Source organism: Oncorhynchus kisutch, linkage group LG2 (assembly GCF_002021735.2).
Source record: "Oncorhynchus kisutch isolate 150728-3 linkage group LG2, Okis_V2, whole genome shotgun sequence".
In the NCBI taxonomy this organism is placed as follows: Eukaryota; Metazoa; Chordata; class Actinopteri; order Salmoniformes; family Salmonidae; genus Oncorhynchus; species Oncorhynchus kisutch.
In genome coordinates, this window is record NC_034175.2 from 30,713,092 (window position 1) to 30,737,954 (window position 24,863).

The window sequence follows — 24,863 nt, forward strand, 5'->3', positions numbered from 1 at the left end:
GAAGACAGTTTATGATTGTGACCATGGAGATTCCAATATTGTTTGTTAAATCTATAAAAAGTAGAGAACTTTACAGACCATGAGTGGTTTTGTTGCACTAGTAATGAGGACATGAATATGGTATAGCTGACCATGCTCATTCCTGATTAATTTTGGATTTTGACAAATCTGACGAAGTTAACCAAATCTCTGGACACATCATTTAGAAAGCAAAGTTTTGAGATAAATATTCTTTAAAGTCACAGAGGGCTATTGCAAGAAACTACATACGATAATATTTCAGTTAATATCCATTATCGGCAGAGAACACTTTGAACACTTTTAAGCTAATTTCCTGTAATAAAAAATGAATAAAATCATGGCTTATGAAGTGTTCAAATGCTATCTGGGGTGCCCGACCTCAGGAGGTATGCTACACTGATGTCTGTGCCCAGTGAGTGGTAGCGTATTGGTCATTATGCAACAACACCAGGGAAAGGGAGATATCTAGTCAGTTGTACAACTGAATGCCTTCAACTGAAATGTGTCTTCCGCATTCAACCCAACCCCTCTGAATCACCATTAATTAACATCCATGTCTTCGGCACCTGGGAAACAGTGGGTTAACTGCCTTGCTCAGGGGCAGAATGACAGATTTTTGGCCCTGGCCGATGCAACAACCGGATGTATCTGGTTTTCAGGGATACAGCTATTTCAACTTACAGTGCCTTGCAAAAGTATTCATCCCCCTTGGCAGTTTTCCTATTTTGTTGCATTACAACCTGTAATTTAAATGGAATTCTATTTGGAATTCTGGCAATGGACATACACAAAATAGTCCAAATTGGTAAAGTGAAATGAAAAAAATTACTTGTTTAAAAAAATTCAAAAAAATAAAAAACAGAAAAATGGTGCGTGCATATGTATTCGCCCCCTTTACTATGAAGCCCCTAAATAAGATCTGGTGCAACCAATTACCTTGAGAAGTCACATAATTAGTTAAATAAAGTCCACCTGTGTGCAATCTAAGTGTTACATGATCTCAGTATTTATATACACACACCAGTTCTGAAAGTCCCCAGGGTCTGCAACACCACTAAGCAAGCGGCACCACCAAGCAAGCAGCACCATAAAGACCAAGGAGCTCTCCAAACAGGTCAGGGATAACATTGTGGAGAAGTACAGATCAGGGCTGGGTTATAAAAACATATATGAAACTTTGCACCAGTAAATCCATTCTTAATAAATGAAAATAATATGGCACCACAACAAACCTGCCAAGAGAGGGCTGCCCACCAAAACTCACAGACCAGGCAAGGAGGGCATTTATCAGAGGCAACAAAGAGACCAAAGATAATCCTGAAGGAGCTGCAAAGCTCCATAGCGGAGATTGGAGTATCTGGCCATAGGACCACTTTAAGCCGTTCACTCCACAGAGCTGGGCTTATGGAAGAGTGGCCAGAAAAAAGCCATTGCTTGAAGAAAAAAATAAGCAAACACGTTTGGTGTTCGCCAAAAGGCATGTGGGAGACTCCCCAAACATAAATGGAGCTTTTTGGCCATCAAGGAAAACACTATGTCTGGCGCAAACCCAACACCTCTCATCACCTCGAGAACTCCAGCATGGTGGTAGCAGCCTCATGCGGTGGGGATGTTTTTCATCGGCAGGGACTGGGAAACTGGTCAGAATTGAAGGAATGACGGATGGCGCTAAATACAGGGAAATTCTTGAGGGAAACCTGTTTCTGTTTTTTGTGACTGGGACGGAGGTTCACCTCCCAGCAGGACAATGACCTAAGCATACTGCTAAAGCAATACTCGAGTGGTTTAAGGGGAAGCATTTAAATGTCTTAGAATGGCCTAGTCAAAGCCCAGACCTCAATCTAATTTAGAATCTGTGGTATGACATCAGCGGAAACTATCCAACTTGAAAGAGCTGTAGCAGTTTTGCCTTGAAGAATGGGGAAAAATCCCAGTGGCTAGATGTGCCAAGCTTATAGAGACATACCCCAAGAGACATGCAGCTGTAATTGCTGCAAAAGGTCGCTCTACAAAGTATCGACTTTGGGAGGGTGAATAGTTATGCACGCTCAAGTTCTGTTTTTTTGTCTTACTTCTAGTTTGTTTCACAATAACAAATATTTTGCATCTCCAAAGTGGTAGGCATGTTGTGTAAATCAAATGATACAAACCTCCAAAAATCTATTTTAATTCCAAGTTGTAAGGCAAAAAAACCGGAAAATGCCAAGGGGGATGAATACTTTCGCAAGCCACTGTAGATTCCTTTCCACTGAAACCCAGATGGGGGAATTTATGCCTGCTATGTTAGGCTAGAGGAAGAGTAAATCTAGTTTTTGTCTGGATAGGCCAAAAAATGTAACATCACACTCTATGCAAATGTTGCAGTGGGTTTTGTGCTGTAGTTCTAAAGCCAGAGCTACTGTCAGGATTCTGTGGAGAACTGTGTGACATCAGTCTGTAAGTCGGCCTGGACTGTCAGTGAGCGGGAGTCTCCAGGACACTGCTCCATGCCTAGTCATACAGGCTTCCTCACCAACACTCTAGGGGGACACACGGTGGTGGGCTCTCGCGTGGAGTTGCGGGCTCTGGAGAAGCTGCTCTGGTCCATGTTCGAGCGGAAAGGCAGGCAGAAATCACTAAAGCACCTCTTGAAGTTCGCATCCAGGAAGGCATAGAGTAGGGGGTTGAGGCTGCTGTTCATGTAGCCCAGCGCGATGCACAGGTGCCAGCTGGCGATCACATAGGGGTTCGTGCTGTTGATCTGCACCATGGTCCTGAGGATGATAAAGATGTGGATGGGCGTCCAGCAAATTATGAAGACTGCCACCACCACCAGGACCATGTGGGTAATGCGCCGCATATTCCGATCTTTCTCCTTTGAACCGGAGAGCAGCCGGACATTCTTCAGGCGGAGAATCATCAGGCCGTAGCAGATGGTGATGACCAGGGTTGGCACCACGAAGGCAAATATGAACACGCAAATCTTAGTCACCGTGTCCCAGTACCAGTCTGGCTGAGGAAACTGTAGCATGCAGCCTGTATTGCCTGAGGGATAAACAATCAAATGGTTAGCATATGGATATGTGGATGTTGGTGTCTGGAGCACATACGGTACAGCTCATATGGACTGCTCACCTTTGTCTGTCACCTTGGTAACAGCCATGACCATGATGGGCACTCCGATGGCAGAGGAGAGGATCCAGATGCACACGTTGATCATCTTGGCCTTGGCAGGTGTTCTAAAGTCCAGGGCCCTGACCGGGTGGCACACAGCGATGTAGCGGTCCACGCTCATCATGGTCAGGGTGAAGATACTGGTGAACATGTTGTAGTAGTCAATGGCGAGGATCACTTTACACAGGAACTCGCCGAAGGGCCAGGTGTTCATCAGGTACTTGGCACTCTGGAAGGGCAGAGTGCTGGTAGCCAAAGCATCGGCCAGGGCCAAGTTGAAGATGTAGATGTTAGTGGCTGTCTTCATTTTGGTGTATCTGGACAGAGAGAGGTCAATGCTGTTTATTAGCTTGTCAAATACTACAGATCTCAGAAGGCAAGGTATCTGTATTGCACGGAGGTGTAATTAAAATCACATTTTATTTGTCACATGCGCCGAATGCAACAAGTGTAGACTTTACAGTGAAATGCTTACTTACAAGCCCTTAACCAACAGTGCAGTTCAAGAAGAGTTAAGAAAATATTTACCAAGTAGACTAAAATAAAAAGTAATAATAAAAGTAACACAATAAGAATAACGAGGCTATATACAGGAGGCACCGGTACCGAGTCAGTGTGCGAGGGTACAATTTAGTTGAGGTAATTTGTACATGTAGGTGGGGGTGAAGTGACTATGCATTGATAATAAACAGCGAGTAGCAGCAGTGTACAAAAGGGAGGGGGGGCTCAATGTAAATTGTCTGGTTGCGATTTTACTAATTGTTCAGCAGTCTTATGGATTGGGGGTAGAAGCTGTTGAGGAGGAGCCTTTTGGTCCTAGCCTTTTGGTACGCTCCGGTACCGCTTGCTGTGCTGTAGAGAAAATAACTTGGGTGACTGGAGTCTGACAATTTTATGGGCTTTCCTCTGACACCTCCTATTATATAGGTCCTGGATGGCGGAAAGCTTGGTCCCATGAATGAACTGGGCCATTCGCACTATCCTCTGTTGTGCCTTACGGTCAGATGTTGAGCAGCTTCCATACCAGGTGGTGATGCAACCGGTCAGGATGCTCTCGATGGTGCAGCTGTATAACCTTTTGAGGATCTGGGGACCCATTTCTAGTAGTCAATGAACAGCATTCTCACATAGGTGTTCCTTTTGTCTGAGAAAGGGCAGTGTGGAGTGTGATTGAGATTGCGTCATCTGTGGATCTGTTGGGGCGGTATGCAAATTGGAGTGGGTCTAGTGTGTCCGGGAGGATGCTGTTGATGTGAGCCATGACCAGCCTTTCAAAGCACTTCATGGCTACAGATGTGAGTGCTATGGGTCAGTAGTCATTAAGGCAGGTGGCCTTAGTGTGGTGGTCTGCTTGAAACATGTAGGTAAGACAGACTCGGTCAGGGAGAGTTTGAAAATATTAGTGAAAACACTTGACAGTTGGTCAGCGGATGCTTTGAGTACATGTCCTGGTAATCTGTCTGTCCCAGCGGCTTTGTGAATGTTGACCTGTTTAAAGGTTGATTTGTAATTCATATATACAAAATAAAAAACAGTACATCATAGCTACCGTAAAAATAGCTACTGTAAAAATCACAGTTCACATTTTGCAATTTGACATAATATTCTGCAACAATTCACAATATCTTCACAATATCATAAGCGAGCCGGGCATGTAATAAGCATCACATAAAAGCAACATGAGTTTAGTTTGCTACATTATGTATTAAACGTTTATGATGAGATTGACAAGACTTAAACATTTATAACAATTTCACAAGCAAAAATTGTCTATGTAAATTTAATTAATTAAAATCGTTCCTACATGTCTTTGTGTCACTTACAGCCAGGAAGCGCTTTACAATTTTACAGTGGTGTAAAGTACTAAGTAAAACTACTTTAAAGCACTACTTAAGTAGTTATTTGGGGTATCTATGTTTTACTTTTATTCCTATAAAACATTTTTTTTATACTCCCATACAATTTCCCTGACAGCCATAAGTACTTGTTGTATTTCGAATGCTCAGTTAGGACAGCAATATGGTCCAATTCACACAACTATTAATAGAATGCATTGTCACCCCAACTGCCTCTGACCTGGTGGACTCAATAAACTCAATCACTGTGCTTGTAAATTATGTCTGAGTGTGCTCCTGGCTGTCCATACATGTAAATAAGTGAATCTGGTTTGCTTAATATAAGGAATTTGATGTACCACATGTATTTGTACTTGCTACTTATTAACCAGTATGACAATTCAGTACTTTTTCCACCACTGTACTTTAAGTAAATAAAGAAATGATACTTTTAGACTTTTACTCAATTAGTATTTTACTGGGCACTTTCACTTTCACTAAAGTCATTTTCAATTAAGGTATCTTTACTTTATTCAAATATGACAATTGAGTACTTTTTCCACTACTGCAATTTAACTGCTTCATGCTAGAGCTTGGTGGATGGTAGGGCATGAGTGGGGTGGGTTTGTTGTCTCCTTTTCTCACTATGCACCTGTGGCACTACATAGCCTATCCAAAATAATGTGAGTTAGCTGGAGGATGCAAATGCCTCTGATTATATAATAAACTATATCAGTTCACTTGTGGTGATATTCAACATTAAAATGCAATCACTTCACAGTAGAAAATGGACATAAGAGTGCTTGTATTAGTTATTTCCATTAGGGTCACCAAAAGAGCTACAGTAGATAGGCTTTCTTACCTCACCACTCCATACATAACGAGGATGTTTCCAAGCAGTCCAACAATGCATATAATAGAGTAGAGAGCAGTTATAGATACTGCGATTATAATACTTGTGGTGTCCTTCGAAGAACCCTTCTCGGTGTCATTGCCTCTTGATGTAGAATCCTCAGGCAATGTGGCATTGAAAGGGATCACAGAATACAGGTCGGCTAAATCAGCCGCAGACAGGGTAGGAAACTCCATCATATTCAGGTGCAATATTAGCCTAGTAGATAAAACGTCGTTATATTCAAGGTCAGTGATGCCTTTTCCTTTCCTGTAGTGCAGATGCTTGCGGACTCCCCAAATACAGATTTTGTTGAGCGCACGAGAGCAGACGAGGAACGTGTGAAAGCACTGATCAGACCTCATTCAATTGTGATCACTGACATCTCAGGCTCTGGCGAAGGTATGGAAAGATGTTCTGAAAGACAGGTATCCGATCCTATCCCTGTACGAGGTACGCGCAATGCAACGGGGTGGTGACGGCGGGGGCAAGTGCAATCTACTTCCCTTGGCGAGGACACACTGGTGCGAAGCAAGACAAGGGTAGGTGTGCAGCATGCTCTTAAATTGCTCTCTAATTTTCTAACTGACATTAGCCTAATGCGCAAGTTAATGGGCATCGAGACGACATCCTGCACGATAACCTACCCTAATGGCTAATGTCTAGTAGGCTGGTCGCTAAAATGAAAATAATGCAGTAAAACATTACATATTCTTTTCAGGTCCACCCAGTTTTCAAAAAAATGAATGGCTTGGTTTCTACAACAATTTCTAAACAACATATTGCTTCGGAGCACTTATGACAGCAATAACATTTAATATTGATATATATATATATATATTTTAACTTATACTCCACTACATTCATAAAGGAAATATGTACTTTTTACTCCCATTGGTCATTCCAGAATTGGAGGACATTTTCTGTCCCACCCATGAAATTTCAAATAATCCATGCCCAAAATACTAAAACATGCACTTGTTGTGTATATTATACTTGTCCTGTGACAAAATGTAAATATAGTTGTAGACAAAAAATGGTCCCCCTAAAATGGCATTTTTCTATTGTCCCACCTTCTTGATGACCAACTTGCACATCAAATATAACAGTTCAAATAAGGTTTAAATCCAAAAAATGTTGGTATGATTTTGTTGATTTATGTCTCTTGTAGTTGTTCAAAGAATTTGTTTAATGATATCAATTATGCACTGAAGTTGTGTCCCTAAACCTATTTAGCCTGGCAGAGCAAGAGAAAAAACAATGAGACACATGACACAGGAAATTACATCCTCAAGCCATTTGCTAACACCATGGGTAGACCAAAGGTAAGTCCTCTCTTCTATTTTTCATATTTTTCCAATATTTTCAGTCTTGATTGAGTGTATCACTCTAACCAACACAACCCTGTTACTCATTTTATCAGAATAAGACAAATTAATTTCTAAGTTTTCTATTTTTATTTGTATAACTAAGTTTGTCCTTGACCCTTACAGTAAATGCTACATTCCACAGCTAGCATCTATTCCTGAGAAAAAGCTAACATTAGCATTGATTCAAGTAACAGTGTTGTACTACAGTAACAGGGTTGTAGTATCTCCTTCAGTTCACTCAGAAGGGACAATCTATTAACTATAGTAAAATTAACACTAGAACCGCAGTTTGCCACGTCATTCAACAGAGTTCTGGCACAGAGTTCTGGCTCTGCTGAAAAGCAGAGGCACTACCATGCCTGGCGTGTTGCTGTTGTACAGAGGAGACAGCAGTACTTAGAAAAAGAGAAAGAGAAGTGGAGGAAAGACGTAGAAACGGGGACATCAGACAGCAATATGCTTTCTCATGGTTCCTGAAGCTGAACCTCCCTGCAAATGAATGTGCAGTCCATATTGACTTCTCTGAGACATACAGCTGCGAGTACAGGGTTCAAGTACAAGCTGTCCATTTTGGTGCATCACAAAAACAGGCCACTTTGCACAATGGGGTTTACTATGTGGGGGGTGCATCTGTCCCTACCTCCTTCTGCACTGTATCAGCATCCAGACTGGCCATATGGCAACACCTGGGGCCCATCCTGAGGGAAGTCCGAGAGAGATGCCCGAATGTGACAACCATCAATTTTTTGGTGACAGTCCCTGCACACAGTACAAGCAGCATTTGTACTGAAATTTTCAAGAAGGGGTTTACAAGAGGAACCTGGAACTACTTCAAAGCCAGTCAATGGCAAAGGTGCCCCATATGGTGTTGGTGGCACATTGAAGAGGAGGGCCGGCAGGCTTGTCAGCCAAGGAGTTGATATCCCCATGGCATTGTCCCTGTACCAAGCTCTGAGTGAGGGACAATCGAAGGTGAAATTGTTTTACAAGCTGTGGAGGATCCAGTGAAAGAAATGCCAGCTGACCTTCCAGCCATATCGTCCACAATGATGCTCCACCAGGTGGTCACTGCGACATCAGCTGCATGTGTTCTGCAACAGGGAATCTGAAGTGTGACTGTTTTTTGTTAAAGTGCTTCAGCTTTAATCTCACAGATGACCACACAGAAGACCCCATACACAGCACTAGAGGTCGACCGATTACTCAGCATGGACGATTAATTAGAGCCGCTTTCAAGTTTTCACAACAATCGGAAATCTGCCTTTTTGTCGTTCTGCGCCTGAACAGGCAGTTAACCCACTGTTCCTAGGCCGTCATTGAAAATAAGAATTTGTTCTTAACTGACTTGCCTGGTTAAATAAAAATAAATAAAAACTGGGAATATTGAACCACCAGCTTTCTTATGTTCTGAGCAAGAACATGTTACATTTTTTATTTGAGACTAAATAGATGTTATTTATTTATTATATTAAGTTAAAATAAAAGTGTTCATTGTTCATTCAGTTTGTTGTAATTGTCATTATTACAAATATATATATATATGGATGTTGTGGTTGTACACCAAGGCACACCATTTGCCCACCACCTCTGGACTGTGCCACTGCACTTCTTCTGGTGTGCTGTATAGAGGTCGACCGATTATGATTTTTCAAAACCGATACCGATTATTGGAGGTCCAAAAAAGGCCAGTACCGATTAATCGGACGATATTTATATATATATATCGACCTCCAATAATCGGTATCGGTTTTGAAAAATCATAATCGGTCGACCTCTATAAAGCACACCAGAAAAAGTGCAGTGGCACAGTCCAGAGGTGGTGGGCAATGGTATGCCTTGGTGTACGACCACCCCATCTACCCAGGGATCATCCAAGGGTTGAATAAGACCCACTTCCAGGTGAAATGTATGCATAGAGTGGGTGTAAAACTGTTTTTTCTGGCTGTTGAGGGACAATCTCCTTTGGTATCCCTTTGAGGATGTGCTGACCATCATTCCTGCCCCAGAGAACATTACCTCACGCCACATGGCCATCGCAAGTGAGGTATGGGATTCCCTGGCCAGCCACTAAAATTAAATATGAACATTATAACATCAACTTTCTAAAATATTGATCAGTTCATGACTATTCTTGATATGATCATTAATTTTAATGCCAGGTTGTCGGCCTATTGTAATATGACAATTCTTTGTATGTTTGTCCATTGAATATCAGATCCAGTTTGTGGTCTTGTTGACATGTTTATTTTTTTAAATCATTCCTACTCATCCTGTTTCCTTCTCTGAAAACATATATATAAAATATTATTAAACAACATTCCTGTGGTCCTGGGTATTTAACCCTGTTACTCTAATTTCAACCCTGTTACCTTATATTTTTTATTAAAATAATCTTAAATGATTTTCTCAGTTCACGATAGTATCACGTATTGTCCTTTTAATAGTTTGAATGATTATATGCATAACGTATTTGAGAAAATATTTGAAAATAAATGCTGAAATTAGTCCAAAAAAAGTGTGACTATTGAAAAGTTGGGCAAGATATATTAATTTAAGCCAAGTCAAGTCTTACCTGAAATTCAGGTAATACCTGAGTAATTCAATGTGAATGTGACTTTCTTTTCTTAAATACATTTAAATCCAGATCATTTTAGACTTTTACTCAGTAGTATTTTACTGGGTAACTTTCACTTTTACTTGAGTAATAAAGGTACTGTATATTTACTTTTACTCAAGTATAACCTTATTTTGCGATGTTCTTTTGGTCTGTTTTTCCCTGTAGTTGCTGCCAGTTTGGAAACTTTTGTTAAGGCCTCTAGAAGTGGAAGTGATATAGAACACCAAATAGCCATGCTGTAATGTTAGTAACTAGCAGCCAACCTGATTGCCCCAATCCCTAGTAATTTCTGTGGAATACAAACCCTTCCCCTTAATGAATTTCATTCATTCTGATTATAGTAGCATTTACTTTTTCAGAGTATAATACTGTACATTTTAATTATTGAACTGTGTGAACACAGAACTTGCTTTGATAGTGTATTGCATGTGTTCTGTAAGATGAAATTCAGAATTGTATTTGCCACTGAGCTGTTAGCGACTGTTAAATTCATGGTAACCCCACTAGGCTACGCTGGGGCGGCAGCGTAGCCTAGTGGTTAGAGCGTTGGACTAGTAACCGGAAGGTTGCGAGTTCAAACCCCCGAGCTGACAAGGTTCTGCCCCTGAACAGGCAGTTAACCCATTGTTCCCAGGCCGTCATTGAAAATAAGAATATGTTCTTAACTGACTTGCCTGGTTAAATAAAGGTAAAAAAAAAAAAAAACTGATGGGGTTGCTTGTTAGGGTATGTGTATTGTCTCTAACCATGGCAATATATTTATTTAACCAGGAAGTCAGTTAAGAACAAATTCTAATTGTACAATGACGGGCTACTCAGACCAATCCCTCCCCTAACCCGGATGATGCTGGGCCAATTGTGCGCCGCCCTATCACATCTGGTTCTGATACAGCCCAGGATCGAACCAGGGTCTGTAGTGTCACCTCTAGCACTGAGATGCAATGCCTTAGACCGCTTGGGAGCCCAATACATCCCCTTCTCCCTGTGGCCTTTAGCCTTCCATCAGTGAACTCCCTAGGCCTTCACCACAATGAAATTACCTCACCGGGCCATAGCGGTAATGCAATTAATGAAGGCTGGGGGTAGCAGAGGTCTAATCAAATATTTAAGGTGGGTATGATAACATACTATATAACAGCCAGATGTATAGCTGCAAAGTTAATCAATTGAAAACTAAACCCCTCTCTCAACTTTTCCTTTCCTGAACCAAAGGGTCACCCAACTGAATGCATTAGTTCAGACAGCCTCTTGTCTTCCACCTAGGGATCTAACCTCAGAGGTGTAGGGCTGCTGAATGTAAAATAATTGACTGTCAAATAATTGAAACCCAAGAAACCAAGTTGCATTCGGTTGCATTAGCCTTTAAGCTCACTCTGAAGTGAAGTATCAGAGAGAACTTTCAGAATGTATCTGTAACACTGTCACTAACTGTTCTTGCTTATGTAAGATAACCTTTCTGGAGTCTCCATCACTCCCACATAACACACCTATTGAGGATCTGTAAGCACTTCTTAGTTTACGAGATTTAAATTCTAACCATATATCTCATCAAAGACTCTAGATACGAGTCAGGTGTGTCGACCTTAAATTGTCCCTTCACACAGCCAGTGTGGTGTAGAAGGCGCAACAGCACCTCTTCAACCTCAGGAGAAATCCTGCTGGGCTTGTATCTCCGCCTGTACTTTAATTTCAAATGTGAATGCCATAAACTTGAATAGCCCCTCGGTTTTAAAATCATGTAGAGGGCTTGAGCTGATGCATGATAGCAACCAAAGCCCATGTAAGTCAGTTTATAACATTCCATCATTGGATACTCAGCTCCCCATATTGACATTGGCTGTGACATCAGCCAATGTCCCCACTCTCCCCATTGAGACCATGTCTGTGCCTCGACCTAGGTTGGGCAAAACTAAACATGGCGGTGTTCGCCTTAGCAATCTCACTAGAATAATGACCTCCTCCATTCCTGCCATTATTGAAAGAGATCGTGATACCTCACATCTCAAAATAGAGCTACTTAATGTTAGATCCCTCACTTCCAAGGCAGTTATAGTCAATGAACTAATCACTGATCATATTCTTGATGTGATTGGCCTGACTGAATCATGGCTTAAGCCTGATGAATTTACTGTTTTAAATGAGGCCTTGCCTCCTGAATACACTAGTGACCATATCCCCCGTGAATCCTGCAAAGGCGGAGGTGTTGCTAACATTAACGACAGCAAAATTCAATTTACAAAAAAGAATGACGTTTTCGTATTTTGAGCTTCTAGTCATGAAATCTATGCAGCCTACTCAATCACTTTTTATAGCTACTGTTTACAGGCCTACTGGGCCATATACAGCGTTCCTCACTGTGTTGCCTGAATTCCTATCGGACCTTGTAGTCATAGCAGATAATATTCAAATTTTGGTGATTTTAATATTCACATGGATAAGTCCACAGATCCACTCCAAAAGCCTTTCGGAGCCATCATCGACTCAGTGGGTTTTGTCCAACTTGTCTCCGGTTCTACTCACTGCCACAGTCATACTCTGGATCTAGTTTTGTCCCATGGAATAAATGTTGTGGATCTTAATGTTTTTCCTCATAATCCTGGACTATCGGACCACCATTTTAATACGTTTGCAATTGCAACAAATAATCTGCTCAGACCCCAACCAAGGTTCATCAAAAGTTGTGCTAGAAATTCTCAGACAACCCAAAGATTCCTTGATGCCCTTCCAGACTCCCTCTGCCTATCCTAGGATGTCAGAGGACAAAAATCTATTTAACATTGCGCAATACCCTAGATGCAGTTGCACCCCTAAAAACTAAAAACATTTGTCATAAGAAATTAGCTCCCTGGTATACAGAAAATACCCGAGCTCTGAAGCAAGCTTCCAGAAAATTGGAACGGAAATTACACCACACCAAACTGGAAGTCTTTCCGACTAGCTTGGAAAGACAGTACTGTGCAGTATCGAAGAGCCCTGACTGCTGCTCGATCATCCTATTTTTCCAATTTAATTGAGGAATATAAGATAAATAAGAAATTTATTTTTGATACTGTCGCAAAGCTAACTAAAAAGCAGCATTCCCCAAGAGAGGATGGCTTTCACTTCAGCAGTAATAAATTCATGAACTTCTTTGAGGAAAAGATCATGATCATTAGAAAGCAAATTACGGACTTCTCTTTAAATCTACGTATTCCTGAGTCTGCACAACTCTGCCAGGACCTAGGATCAAGAGAGACACTCAGGTGTTTTAGTACTATATCTCTTGACACAATGATGAAAATAATCATTGCCTCTAAACCTTCAAGCTGCATACTGGACCCTATTCCAACTAAACTACTGAAAGAGCTGTTTCCTGTGCTTGGCCCTCCTATGTTGAACATAATAAACGGCTCTCTATCCACCGGATGTCTAGGTCAGACTATGCTCTGGAATGCTCTGCTTTCCAGCTACCCAGATAAAGCACTAAATAAACTTCAGTTAGTGCTAAATACGGCTGCTAGAATCCTGACTAGAACAAAAGATTTGATCATATTACTCCAGTGCTAGCCTCCCTACACTGGCTTCCTGTTAAGGCAAGGGCTGATTTCAAGGTCTTACTGCTAACCTACAAAGCATTACATGGGTTTGCTCCTACCTATCTTTCCGATTTGGTCCTCCCTACTGTTAGTGGAATTTCTAAATTCCTGTATGTTTTGTAGCCAAAACCAAATTCGCACTCATTCTAATTCATTAATGATTTGTAAGTTCATTAATTATGCATGAAGTAGATTGAGACCAGTCTTAAAAGCCAAGGTAACAGCGTTTAATTCCAGAGAGTACTGAAGCAAAATACAAAGAACCTTACATTTTAAAGAGAGGACATGAAATGACATCATCAGTTTCTCACACTCTCTCCGATCCACACAATGGCACAGTGTTTTCAGGTCCGGAGGTTTCTTCTACTCCCCTCATAAACCAGACATTCCAATCTGTCTAGAAGATATCTTCTCCTCCACTAACGAAATATCAAGGACCATTCTTATCTGTCAGAAAACCTATATCATCCCTCTCCCTTAAACTTCCCGCAAGGTACAGACAATTAATTCATTTCCTCCAACACCTACACGCTATCACCAGATGCAGGCCTCCTAATTGTCCCTAGAATTTCTAAGCAAACAGCTGGAGGCAGGGCCTTCTCCTACAGAGCTCAATTTTTATGGAATGGTCTGCCTACCCATGTGAGAGTTGCAGACTCGGTCTCAACCTTTAAGTCTTTAACTGAAGACTCACCTCTTCAGTAGGTTATGTGATTGAGTGTAGTCTGGCCCAGGAGTGTGAAGGTGAACGGAAATGCTCGGGAGCAACGAACCGCCCTTGCTGTCTCTGCCTGGCCGGTTCCCCCCTCTCTCCACTGGGATTCTCTGCCTATTCCAGGGGCTGAGTCACTGGCTTTACTGGTGCTCTTCCATGCCGTCCCTAGGAGGGGTGTGTCACTTGAGTGGGTTGAGTCACTGACGTGATCGTCCTGTCTGGGTTGGGTCAGTTTGTTGTATCTGGAGTACTTCTCCTGTCTTATCTGGTGTCCTGTGTGAATTTAAGTATGCTCTCTCTAATCCTCTCTCTCTTTCTCTCTTTCTTTCTCTCTCTCTCTCAGAGGACCTGAGCCCTAGGACCATGCCTCAGGACTACCTGGCATGATGACCCCTTGCTGTCCCCAGTCCACCTGGCCATGCTGCTGCTCCAGTTTCAACTGTTTTGCCTGCGGCTATGGAATCCTGACCTGTTCACCGGACGTGCTACCTGTCCCAGACTTGCTGTTTTCAACTTTCTAGAGACAGCAGGAGTGGTAGACTCTTAATGATCGGCTATGAAAAGCCAACTGACCGTTACTCCTGAGGTGCTGACTTGCTGCACCCTCGACAACTACTGTGTTTATTATTATTTGACCATGCTGGTCATTTATGAACATTTGAACATCTTGGCCATGTTCTGTTATAATCTCCACCCGGCACAGCCAGAAGAGGACTGGCCACCCCTCATAGCCTGGTTCCTCTCTAGGTTTCTTCCTAGGTTTTGGCCTTTCTATGGAGTTTTTCCTATCCACTGTTTTTCTACACCTGCATTGCTTGCTGATTGGGGTTTTAGGCTGGGTTTCTGTACAACACTTTGAGATATCAGCTGATGTACGAAGGGCTATATAAATACATTTGTTTTGATTTGACCTTGATTTACCTGGTCAGTCTATGTCATGGAAAGAGCAGGTGTTTTAATGTTTTGTACTCTGTGTATATTCTGGACTCAGACATCACTTCACTTCTTAATTTCTTTCTTTGAACTTTTTTGATTATGTGTGTATTGTTAGGCATTACTCCACTGTTGGAACTAGAAACACAAGCATTTCACTGCACCTGCAATAAAATATGCAAATCTATGTATGCTACCAATAAACTTTGATTTGATTTTTGATTTGTCTGTGATTAAAACAATCTCTTGAACTCTTGACCATGTGACCATTTTAAAGACCCCTGTCTTTAAGACAACAGTCAGCAATGCAGCGGAAAGCCGATAATAGGCCTGGATGATAAACAGAAGCTCCAAATGCTACTTCTTGGATTTGTTCATTCAATACGTGAGAGGCCCCCAATGTATGTTTTTTCTAAATATATTTTTATTGTCCTGGAGCATACCCTTAAATCACTTTTTATTTTTGTCTGAGGATTATCATTAGAATTTGAGAAAAAAAGTATTGTGGACGAGCTTTGCGCTAGAAAAATAAACACAATGCCCCTGGAGAAACTGGTTTCTGAAAAGCTCAAAAAATACTTTTGTTTTTAACCTTGACAGCAAATATGCCATTTAATCTTTGAAGGGGATGAAGCAGGAAAGCAAAGAGCAAAAGGTTAAGCTAGGGCAGGGTCAATCAAAAATAAAGGTCAGAGAATACTTTTTTTGGAAGCTAAACTGCAGGTAGAAGAAAGTAGCTCGAAAGCAGCTAGAGACAGCTTGTGAAAAAATTTTGCATGAGTGAAATAATTGTAACTGTGTGAGCTGAGTGCCGTCAGGAGAATAAGATGCTTTTCTCTAATCCGCTGTCATTTTATCCCTCTGCCACAAGATTGGGCTTTTGTCTCTTTTTTGTCATCTGAAAACTGTAATATGTCACTCATTTAGGAAAAGGGAACTTACCGTTGTCTGGTTGGCCTAAACAGTGAGCTGAGTATTGTTCGCTGTGCACACCCCAGAGGAGAATCCGTCATGATTAGTCGCCACAGCCAGTCTGATTGCAGTCATCACTCATCTACCCAATGGAAACCTTGGGATGCATTAACCACCCCTAAACATATCATACACGTAGCAACAGGCAGGGATGGTTTTGGTTTGTTTATCCGTTTTGTTTGAGGTGGAGGGGTAGGGTGGTGATGACGTTCATGTTGGTATTGTCTCAATTACCTTCATACAGCCATCTATCTGAGGCAAATGCGAGTTTAGGATGATGTAATAAGAATGAAGCACTGCACCCTCTAGATACAATGCTAGGGAAAGGATGTGGATGCTAATAGAATGCCTGCATTCCAATTGGTTTTAATGTCCTCCTTACCTTGTCTGGAAGTAGCCGGCCATATAAGTATAAGTTAGGTGGTATTGTGAACATCTGTTCTGTTAGGAACCACATATGCACTACTACCCTTTTCAACCCTACTGGCCAGTCAACAGCTTTTAGCTGTTGCAGCAGAGAAACAAGAATAGTTGATTTCTCTCTATACAGTGACTGAAACCTTTACAAACTGTCCATTTAAGTCAAGCTTGTGGATACTAAAATATGCACTATGCATTTCAATCCACCCCATAAATCATAGGCATTGATTGATGCTATACATTATGTTCATTCAAAAGAGTGGTATATTGAGCTGATGTTGACAGCTTGATGCAGGATAATGAAGATCCACAGAGAACAAGGTCTGAAGTGTTATAGGGTCATTACTAGAGACTTGTGATTACTCTGGTCATTACTCTAACCAATCTAACTCATCAGCATAAAACAGTCATATTTATTATAGTGGTATTAGAATGGCTTCAATATATTGTCTTTATACATTTTAGATAACTGCTTTATATCCTTTCCCATAAAGAACCATGTTAAATCTACACATTGGGCTTCCAAGGGAGAATGAGGGTGTAAATTTATTCAAAAATAATTTATGTTGCTTGAAATGAACCAAATCTCGCTCATCACCTCGTTGTTACATTGTTTTCATTGGGTTAATTGGATTTTGCATTTAACGTCTTGTTTTTTTTACATCTCAGTCACTAATTGTATACCGATGAAAAATATAAATGCAACATGTAAAGTGTTGCTCCCATGTTTCATGAGCATGAAATTCATGAAATATTCCTCACAACCGGAAACCACATGTAACCACACCAGCCCAGGACTTCCACATCTGACTTCTTCACCTGCGGGGTCGTCTGAGAAAAGATAAAAGATCCCAGAAATGTTCCATACGCACAAAAAGCTTATTTCTCTAAAACATTGTGCACAAATTTGTTACATCCCTGTCAGTGAGCATTTCTTCTTTGCCAAGATAATTCATCCACCTGACAGGTGTGGCATATCAAGAAGCTGATTAAACAGCATGATCATTACACAGGTGCATCTTGTGCTGGGGACAATAAAAGGCCACTCTAGAATGTGCAGTTTTGTCACCAAACACAATTTCACAGATGTCTCAAGTTGAGGGAGCGTGTAATTGGCATGCTGACTGCAAGAATGCCCACCAGAGCTGTAGCCAGACAATTGAATGCTAATTTCTCTACCATAAGCCACCTCCAATGTTGTTTTAGAGAATTTGGCAGTAAGTCCAACCATCCTCACAACCGCAGACCACATGTAACAACGCCAGCCCAGGACTTCCACATCTGGCTTCTTCACCTGCGGGATTGTCTGAGACCAGTCACCCAGACAGCTGATGAAACTGTTGGTTTGCACAAACTATCAGAAACCTTCTGCGCACTCGTTGTCCTCACCAGGGTCTTGACCTGACTGCAGTTCGGCATTGTAATTGACTTCAGTAGACAAATATTCACCTTTGATGGTCAAGTGTGCTATTCACAGATTAAGCCCGTTTTCAACTGTGATGGCATCGTGTGGGCTTGCGGTTTGCTGATGTCAACGTTGTGAACAGAGTGCCCCATGATGGCCAGTGGGGTTATAGTATGGGCAGGCATACGTTACAGACAACAAATACAATTGCATTTTATTTATGGCAATTTCAATGCAGAGAGATAGCGTGACGAGATCTTAATTACATCAAAATGTGGGGCAGAACTGATACAGTAGTGCACAGAGAAAGCTCTGAACATAAAAAAATATTAGCTTGAGACGGAAAATATTAGCTTGAGGCCCATTGTCGTGCCATTCATCTGCCGCTATCACCTCATGTTTCAGCATGATAATGTACGGACCCATGTCGCAACGATTTGTACACAATTCCTAGAAGCTGAAAATGTCCCTGAAAATGATGCTCTGGCTCGATGTGTACAACAGTGTGTTCCAGTTCCCGCCAATATCCAGCAACTTCGGACAGTCATTGAAGAGGAGCGGGACAACATTTGTTTAACGTGTGGCAACAAACACACACACGGAAAACAAACACCCACAACTCAAAAGTGAAACCCAGGCTACCTAAGTATGATTCTCAATCAGATACAACTAACGACACCTGCCTCTGAACCATACTAGGCTGAACTCAAAACCCCAACATAGAAAAACACACATAGACTGCCCACCCCAACTCACGCCCTGACCATACTAAATAAAGACAAAACAAAGGAAATAAAGGTCAGAACGTGGCATCCATTCCTTGTTAAAGCCTGTTTTTATGCATCATGCAGCAAGCAGCCTGATTAATTTTGGACCTCCATGCAATAAATTCAAATCCTATTTAAGAGTAATACAGAATCTCGTCTGTTTGGTCTTTATGAAATAAGAGAGAAGCAATCTCACTCTCTCCGCAAACAATTATTCATCTGCAGACTGTGGGTGGGGAACATTACCGACAAACAAGAGCTAGAGTGCTTTTAAACACAAGGCTATAGTTTCTATTTCCTCTGGATGTTTCTTACATACATAACTGCTAATAACTCATTATTTTGATCATGTTACACTGTTATCTGCCTCCCAGCACAGTTTGTTACAGGAGACCATTTTATTTCCCCCTGTTTTGATCGGATTGTATGTGACAGGTCAAATTTTTGACACCATACCATGCTCACCCACTCATACCATTAGGTTCCTCCCTCACACCTTCATTTGTTATGCTACTTTGTACAGAAACACATTCATGCATATTTTCATCCTAACTCTCAACCTAAAGGTATCTAATTTATCTGCTTCTTACACAGGACCAGTACTGCATAGTACATTCATGGCATCTTAATTTCTCTCCATTCCTTGAATATACTGTACATGAGGAATTCTTCTTGAGGCACATGTTAATCATCTAAAATTTGACACATTATAATAAGATTCAAATGTTCATTCTGAAACAATGTTTATATGACTTCAAGTACAGGCATTTATATATGACTGATTGCAATTATTGATAGTAATAATTGTGAGGGTTCGTGACCAGCTGGAGGAAGATGGCACGACAGCACCCTCCTTAGTGTAAAGCCAATTAGTACACACCAGGGCCCACTAATTGGCCCTCTATATAGGTGTGCCAGGAAAAGAGCTCGGGGGGATTGGGTGTAGACATAAGGACCTGTGAGGACGTTGGACTGTCCTACCTCAGAGAACACTTCTTCATGCACCGTGACTCTATGTTAAACAAGGCAGTCTATAGATAGAGAGAGCATTCTCCCTGTAAATATTGATATGTAGATGATAGTCTAAAGACAAGGGAAGCCGTTTGTTGTTTTGTGTTCCCTTTTTGACCACGGCCTTTTGGTCAGCTACTAAGTGTATGTTTCTTTGTTTTTTTACGCTGTTTCAGCTTTGGACCCTACCTTGTACAGGACTTATTTTGTCGGGCGAAAGAAAACACGTTTAGGGACAATGCAAAAGAAAAGGAACCACAACCACTTTCTCCGGACTGTTAATTTCATGCCTCCCGCCTGTGTTAGGGTGTTTCGGACTAGCTGATTGGTCAAATAATGTTGATGCGGGGGGATTCACACAGCAGAGAGAGAACAGATCATAATCCCCCCCTTATCTCCTCATTACAGCAGAAGAACCCATTTGGAGAAGATCTCAAAGGACATTTCAATTACATTCCAGCGTCTCAATGCTATTTGTTTTGTTTGCTCTCCCACACTTCATTGTTTTTTGATTAGCCAACAGTTGCCAGTTGTTACAGTGGGGACTAGCAGGATTAGGGCTGTAGGTCGTTATTACTCAGTATATTACAGACGGGCCTGTCACAACAGCCCAGTCACACAGAGGGAGCCGAGTGGGGACACTATTTGTGTGGAGTTAACTGACAGTGTCCCCAAAGAAGAGTGCAGCCAGCAATAAGAAATGGAACTCTAATTTGTGTTCTGCTACAGTCTGCCCGTTACAACCAATGACTGTAGGATGGGAGCTCTGACAACAGAATAATTAAGAAAATAATGCCATTCTGAAACAAGCACCTGTAACATGTCTAGCTCCAGTAGAATCAACTGGCATTAAACAATTGTATTTGGTTAATTTTCACTGCCTTTGGCCTGCAAGAAAATATTCATCTGTATCCATCTTTGTTTTATTTCAGACATCTTAGGTTATTTAGAAGATTGTTTGTCAGTTCCATTGAAAGGTGCTTGAAATCCAAGTAAATCTTGTAATACCTTAATTGTTTTACCAATAGTTCTAAATTCTTAGACATTGTCTCATATTTACATGTATAATTTATCCTGTTAATGAGTACTACACACAGGGCTTTATTTGAACAAACCTTGGTGTTGGCAGGAGCATTACAGGTTCTAGGTTGGGGGGGGGTTTCTGAAATATTTTTGTTATTTTCACAGCCGGAATTATGGGCGCAGTAGCTGGCGGTGGCGCAAAAGGGCTTGATGAATAAACAGGTTGTGTGTTTTGAGGGATCAGGAAAAGAGGGTACCAGCTGATCATTGATGTTTATGACTGATGTAAATCTGGTAGTTAGATAGTTTGATTATTGTTTTACTGATTGTGATTTATAATGCTCTAAACTTCATATAATAATATTCATAATATTCTAACTCGTGATATATTGGTGGCTGGCAACGCAAGCGAGCTTATGTTAGACAGGTAACTTGTCGAGCCTGGCGTTAAGGCCGGAAATTGCCTGGTTGACAGGTTTTACCTGACAAAATTGCAAACTATCGTGTGTTTGATACTATCGTGTGTTTGATACTATCGTGTGTTTGATACTATCGTGTGTTTGATACTCCTTTAAATAGTGACAATTAGTTTTGCAACAGTGAGTTGTCTCAGTCTAGCACCTGATTAGTTTCCTGATTTCCATATGGCTGAGTTTTTTTCCTTCTACACAGTTTTGTTCTAACAGGCAGAGTAGGCTGCTAAGATTCAGTGATACGGGGACAGTGTAATGAAAGTTACTTACTCAATCAGCCTAAAGTGATTACAGCAGTTTTACTGACACAGCAAAGCAGAGTATTATTGAAATAGTGGTAAGACATAATAGAAAAGGATACTTCCATACACCACACACTCACCCGAGAGGATGAAAGCAGCACAGGGTCAACTGTGCTGGAGCAGGTTAGGGGTTAAGTGCCTTACTCAAGGGCACAACGGCAATATGTGGCTTTGGTTGCCTGCTCACTCCCGCCAGAGACAGGAGAGCTGTAAGATGTGAGCACTGTGTCATGTCCGGCTCTTCGGGCGTTATTATGGAAGGCAGATCATGAAGAAGGACCAATAATGGAGAGATCATCACTAATGCCATGGACCAGACAAAATAGCAAATGGAGTGAAAGCCTAGTTCCTTTCTGCTCTTTCCATAGACCACATTTGAAGAGTGGATGAGGAGGAGTGAGGGTGGCCTTCAGAATGGATGCACAACAAGGCCCTGTCTAAAACTAACATTCAAGGTTTTCCTGTTTTGGTGACGAGGGGCTGTTAGTCATTGTTTTCATCCGCTGGTGGTTCTGTATGATGGCAGAGCCATAGACCTTGACCTGCGCAGAGCGAGAGAGCTCTTTTGTTTACGTAGCTACCGTCAAGGACACTAACAGTGAGTCATAACTAGCTACAAAAGAACAGTGGTGGTGTGTGTGTTTCTGTTTGACAGACAAAGAGAGAGAAGGAATGGGAAAAAGAAGAACGATAGAATGCGAGAAGTGTACATTATTCATTTACCATGGAGATTTGTATTCTTACAAATACTGTTTCATCAATGTTTATGAGCACATATGAATATGCTGTGATATGAATAAACTCTCATCTGGGTATCTTGTTAAACATGTTTGTCTCTGGACACACTCTTCCTACAATCTAAGTACACATAAATATTGAAGCCTATATTTTGCTGGAGGTATAGTGTGGCTGAAAGTCTTTTTGACTGGAAAGGCCAGTAGTGCATCTGAAGTCCTTCTTCAAGTATCCAAGTTTGAAGATACTGAGAGGACGACTCTGTATCCAACCCATCCCTCTCCTGGCGGCCTGAAGGCAATGATTCATTGCCTATGATTTTAAAGGATTAGGGTAACTTGATTAAACACATTATCCTCAGCAAATTTTTTCCTGAGATCCCCCCCCCCCTCTCTCTCTAATACACACACACACACAATACAGACTAGCCAGTCTTTTCTTCATCATCCAAGGACTTCACGACCAGTCATATTTGATCAGAGATTGGAATGGTACATGGCTTTTACACAGTTCTCTCTGCCACACTCCCCCACACTCTCTGGCTCACTAACTATCCTACTGACGTAACTCTCCTCATTGGTGTTAATCATCATCCCAGATGAGGCTTCTGTGGGGTAGCTGGGTGTCTGTGGTAATGTGTGTTGACACCGCTGGATTTTGGTAGGTGTCACAAAGGTGTGAAAGGAGAAAGAATGGAAACTGGACCAGAGCGTAAAATAAAAAGGAGCAGCCTTGCCCACGGACTCATACAGTACACGTACACAAACACACACAAGCACACAAACAAGCACACACATACACAGACACACATGCAACTAAACAGACAGTTAGGCACTGTTACATGCATAAGAGGACACAAAATATGTGCTTATTATAACACTGCAGAGATGCACAAACCAGAGTTAAAGGCATACTTCGGGATTCTGACCTTTATCTACTTCCCCAGAGTCAGATGAACTTGTGGATACCATTTTTATGTGTCTGCATGCAGTTTGAAGGAATTTGCTAATATTATATTGCTGAGAGAATAAGTAAAATAATAAGTGTATTTACAATTAAGCCGTTAATGAGATGACAGCATTTTTACAGTTGTCTGTGGAGTGACATTTGTATTATTACCTTCTTTTTTTTTGCGCATTTGCGCAATGAGCAAATACTATAGACTTCCAGTCATTGTGCCAACGCTACAGTAGTTAGCATTAGCTCACAAAACTACCTCTAACTGCCTTCATATTGGACACAGAGACATACAAATGGTATCGACGTGTACATCTGACTCTGAGAAAGTAGAAAAGGGCCATGCTGTTTAGAGTGGCAGTGGATCGCCAACACATGCTTTACCCTGCTGTGAAAGAGAAACCTGCTGAAAAGTGTACAAATGGACTCTGCTCTGTCCACTGAAAAATCCCCAAGTGATTCGTTAACTATTTCCTCTCTCCAAGGATTGGAACATGTCCAGAGATCCTGTCCAAAGATCCTTTCCAAGAGTATGGTGTCTTTAAGTAGTCACAGTGCTGTAAGGGCCCTATTCAATCAATATGGCTGACGTTCAGCATATGTAGGTCTGTAAATGTAAGCTTCCCATGCCTATTTACCATCCTCATCCAACCAGACTTGGGTCTCGATTAAAAATGTCAGCGCTATAGCACGATTGAAATATAAAGGCAATGTTCCCACATTCGCGGAGACTGCATTCATGGTAAACGCTGCATATGTAGGCACAATTGGAAATGAACTTTAAATGTAAATCGCACTATTAGAACAGAACTTACAGCCATACGGATTGAATTAAGCTTTAAATCTGGTTGGATAAGGTTGGTGAGAGACATCAGACATCGATACTGCTAAGCACTAGAGAAGGATGGAGGTGTGGTGTCAGTGTCTCCATGGCCTGGCAGGAGAGTGAGCAGAGCAAGTCTGTAATGAGGAGAGTGCACAAGGTGCCAACACCTCACTGAACACATCGACCCAGAGCTCTCCTGGAGAGGCAACTGGGAGAGGAAGAGTGTGAGATGGGGAGCATGGAAAGGGGGAGGGAGAAAGAAAGATGGCGAGGAGAAAGACAGAGATTGAGAGGGAGAAAGAGAAAGAGGGATGGGGAAGGAGAAAGAAAGATTGGGAGGTTGCGAGGGAGAGAAAGAGAGACCACCACATTGGCACCGGACATATGGTGGCTCATCAAACTGGAGGTGGTGGGTTTGGAAGTAGGGGGGTAGTGGGGGTGATAGAGGAAATCAGTGCTTGAAATAGGTTATTAACCACTCCATGAGTTCTTAAGAAATATAATGGACCTTATAGAAAAGTTTGCTTGGCCATTAAACTTATGAGGACAGACAGCAAAAAGCTTGGTAGAATTTGTTTTTTGATTGCAAGACAATTAGCCAACAACATTGTCATCATACATTATACCATAGACACAACCAAAATGCTTTGCAAAGATGTTATTAATCAGTACCACTTGCTAGATCAGTATCATAGAACCCAACACCACCAACCAACAGCATCACAGCACACTTACAAAACCTGATTCCCTGTATGATTAATTAATTGGCTACATCTTGTGAGAGTGTGAGACCTCTTGTGAGACAATGGTTCACATCGATTGTGAATAAAGAGGTGCAGGTATGTTGCTATTAACTTTACT

The 24,863-nt window shown here is 41.5% G+C and overlaps 1 protein-coding gene and 1 long non-coding RNA gene across 2 annotated transcripts; one reads left to right on the forward strand and one right to left on the reverse strand.

Annotated features, from left to right (window-relative positions):
- Nucleotides 1-2,180: 2,180 nt before the first annotated feature.
- Nucleotides 2,181-6,294, reverse strand: oprd1b (opioid receptor, delta 1b). The gene is made up of 3 exons (XM_020453254.2): nucleotides 5,872-6,294; nucleotides 3,136-3,491; nucleotides 2,181-3,045 (listed from the first exon to the last, which is right to left on the reverse strand). The coding sequence occupies exons 1-3, from the start codon at nucleotides 6,264-6,266 to the stop codon at nucleotides 2,516-2,518; spliced, it is 1,281 nt and encodes a 426-aa protein (XP_020308843.1). The 5' UTR covers nucleotides 6,267-6,294; the 3' UTR covers nucleotides 2,181-2,515.
- Nucleotides 6,295-6,330: 36 nt separating this feature from the next.
- LOC109865157 (uncharacterized) lies at nucleotides 6,331-14,566 on the forward strand. The gene is made up of 3 exons (XR_002251534.2): nucleotides 6,331-6,443; nucleotides 7,138-7,226; nucleotides 14,522-14,566. It is a non-coding gene; the product is annotated as an uncharacterized LOC109865157 (long non-coding RNA).
- Nucleotides 14,567-24,863: the final 10,297 nt, after the last annotated feature.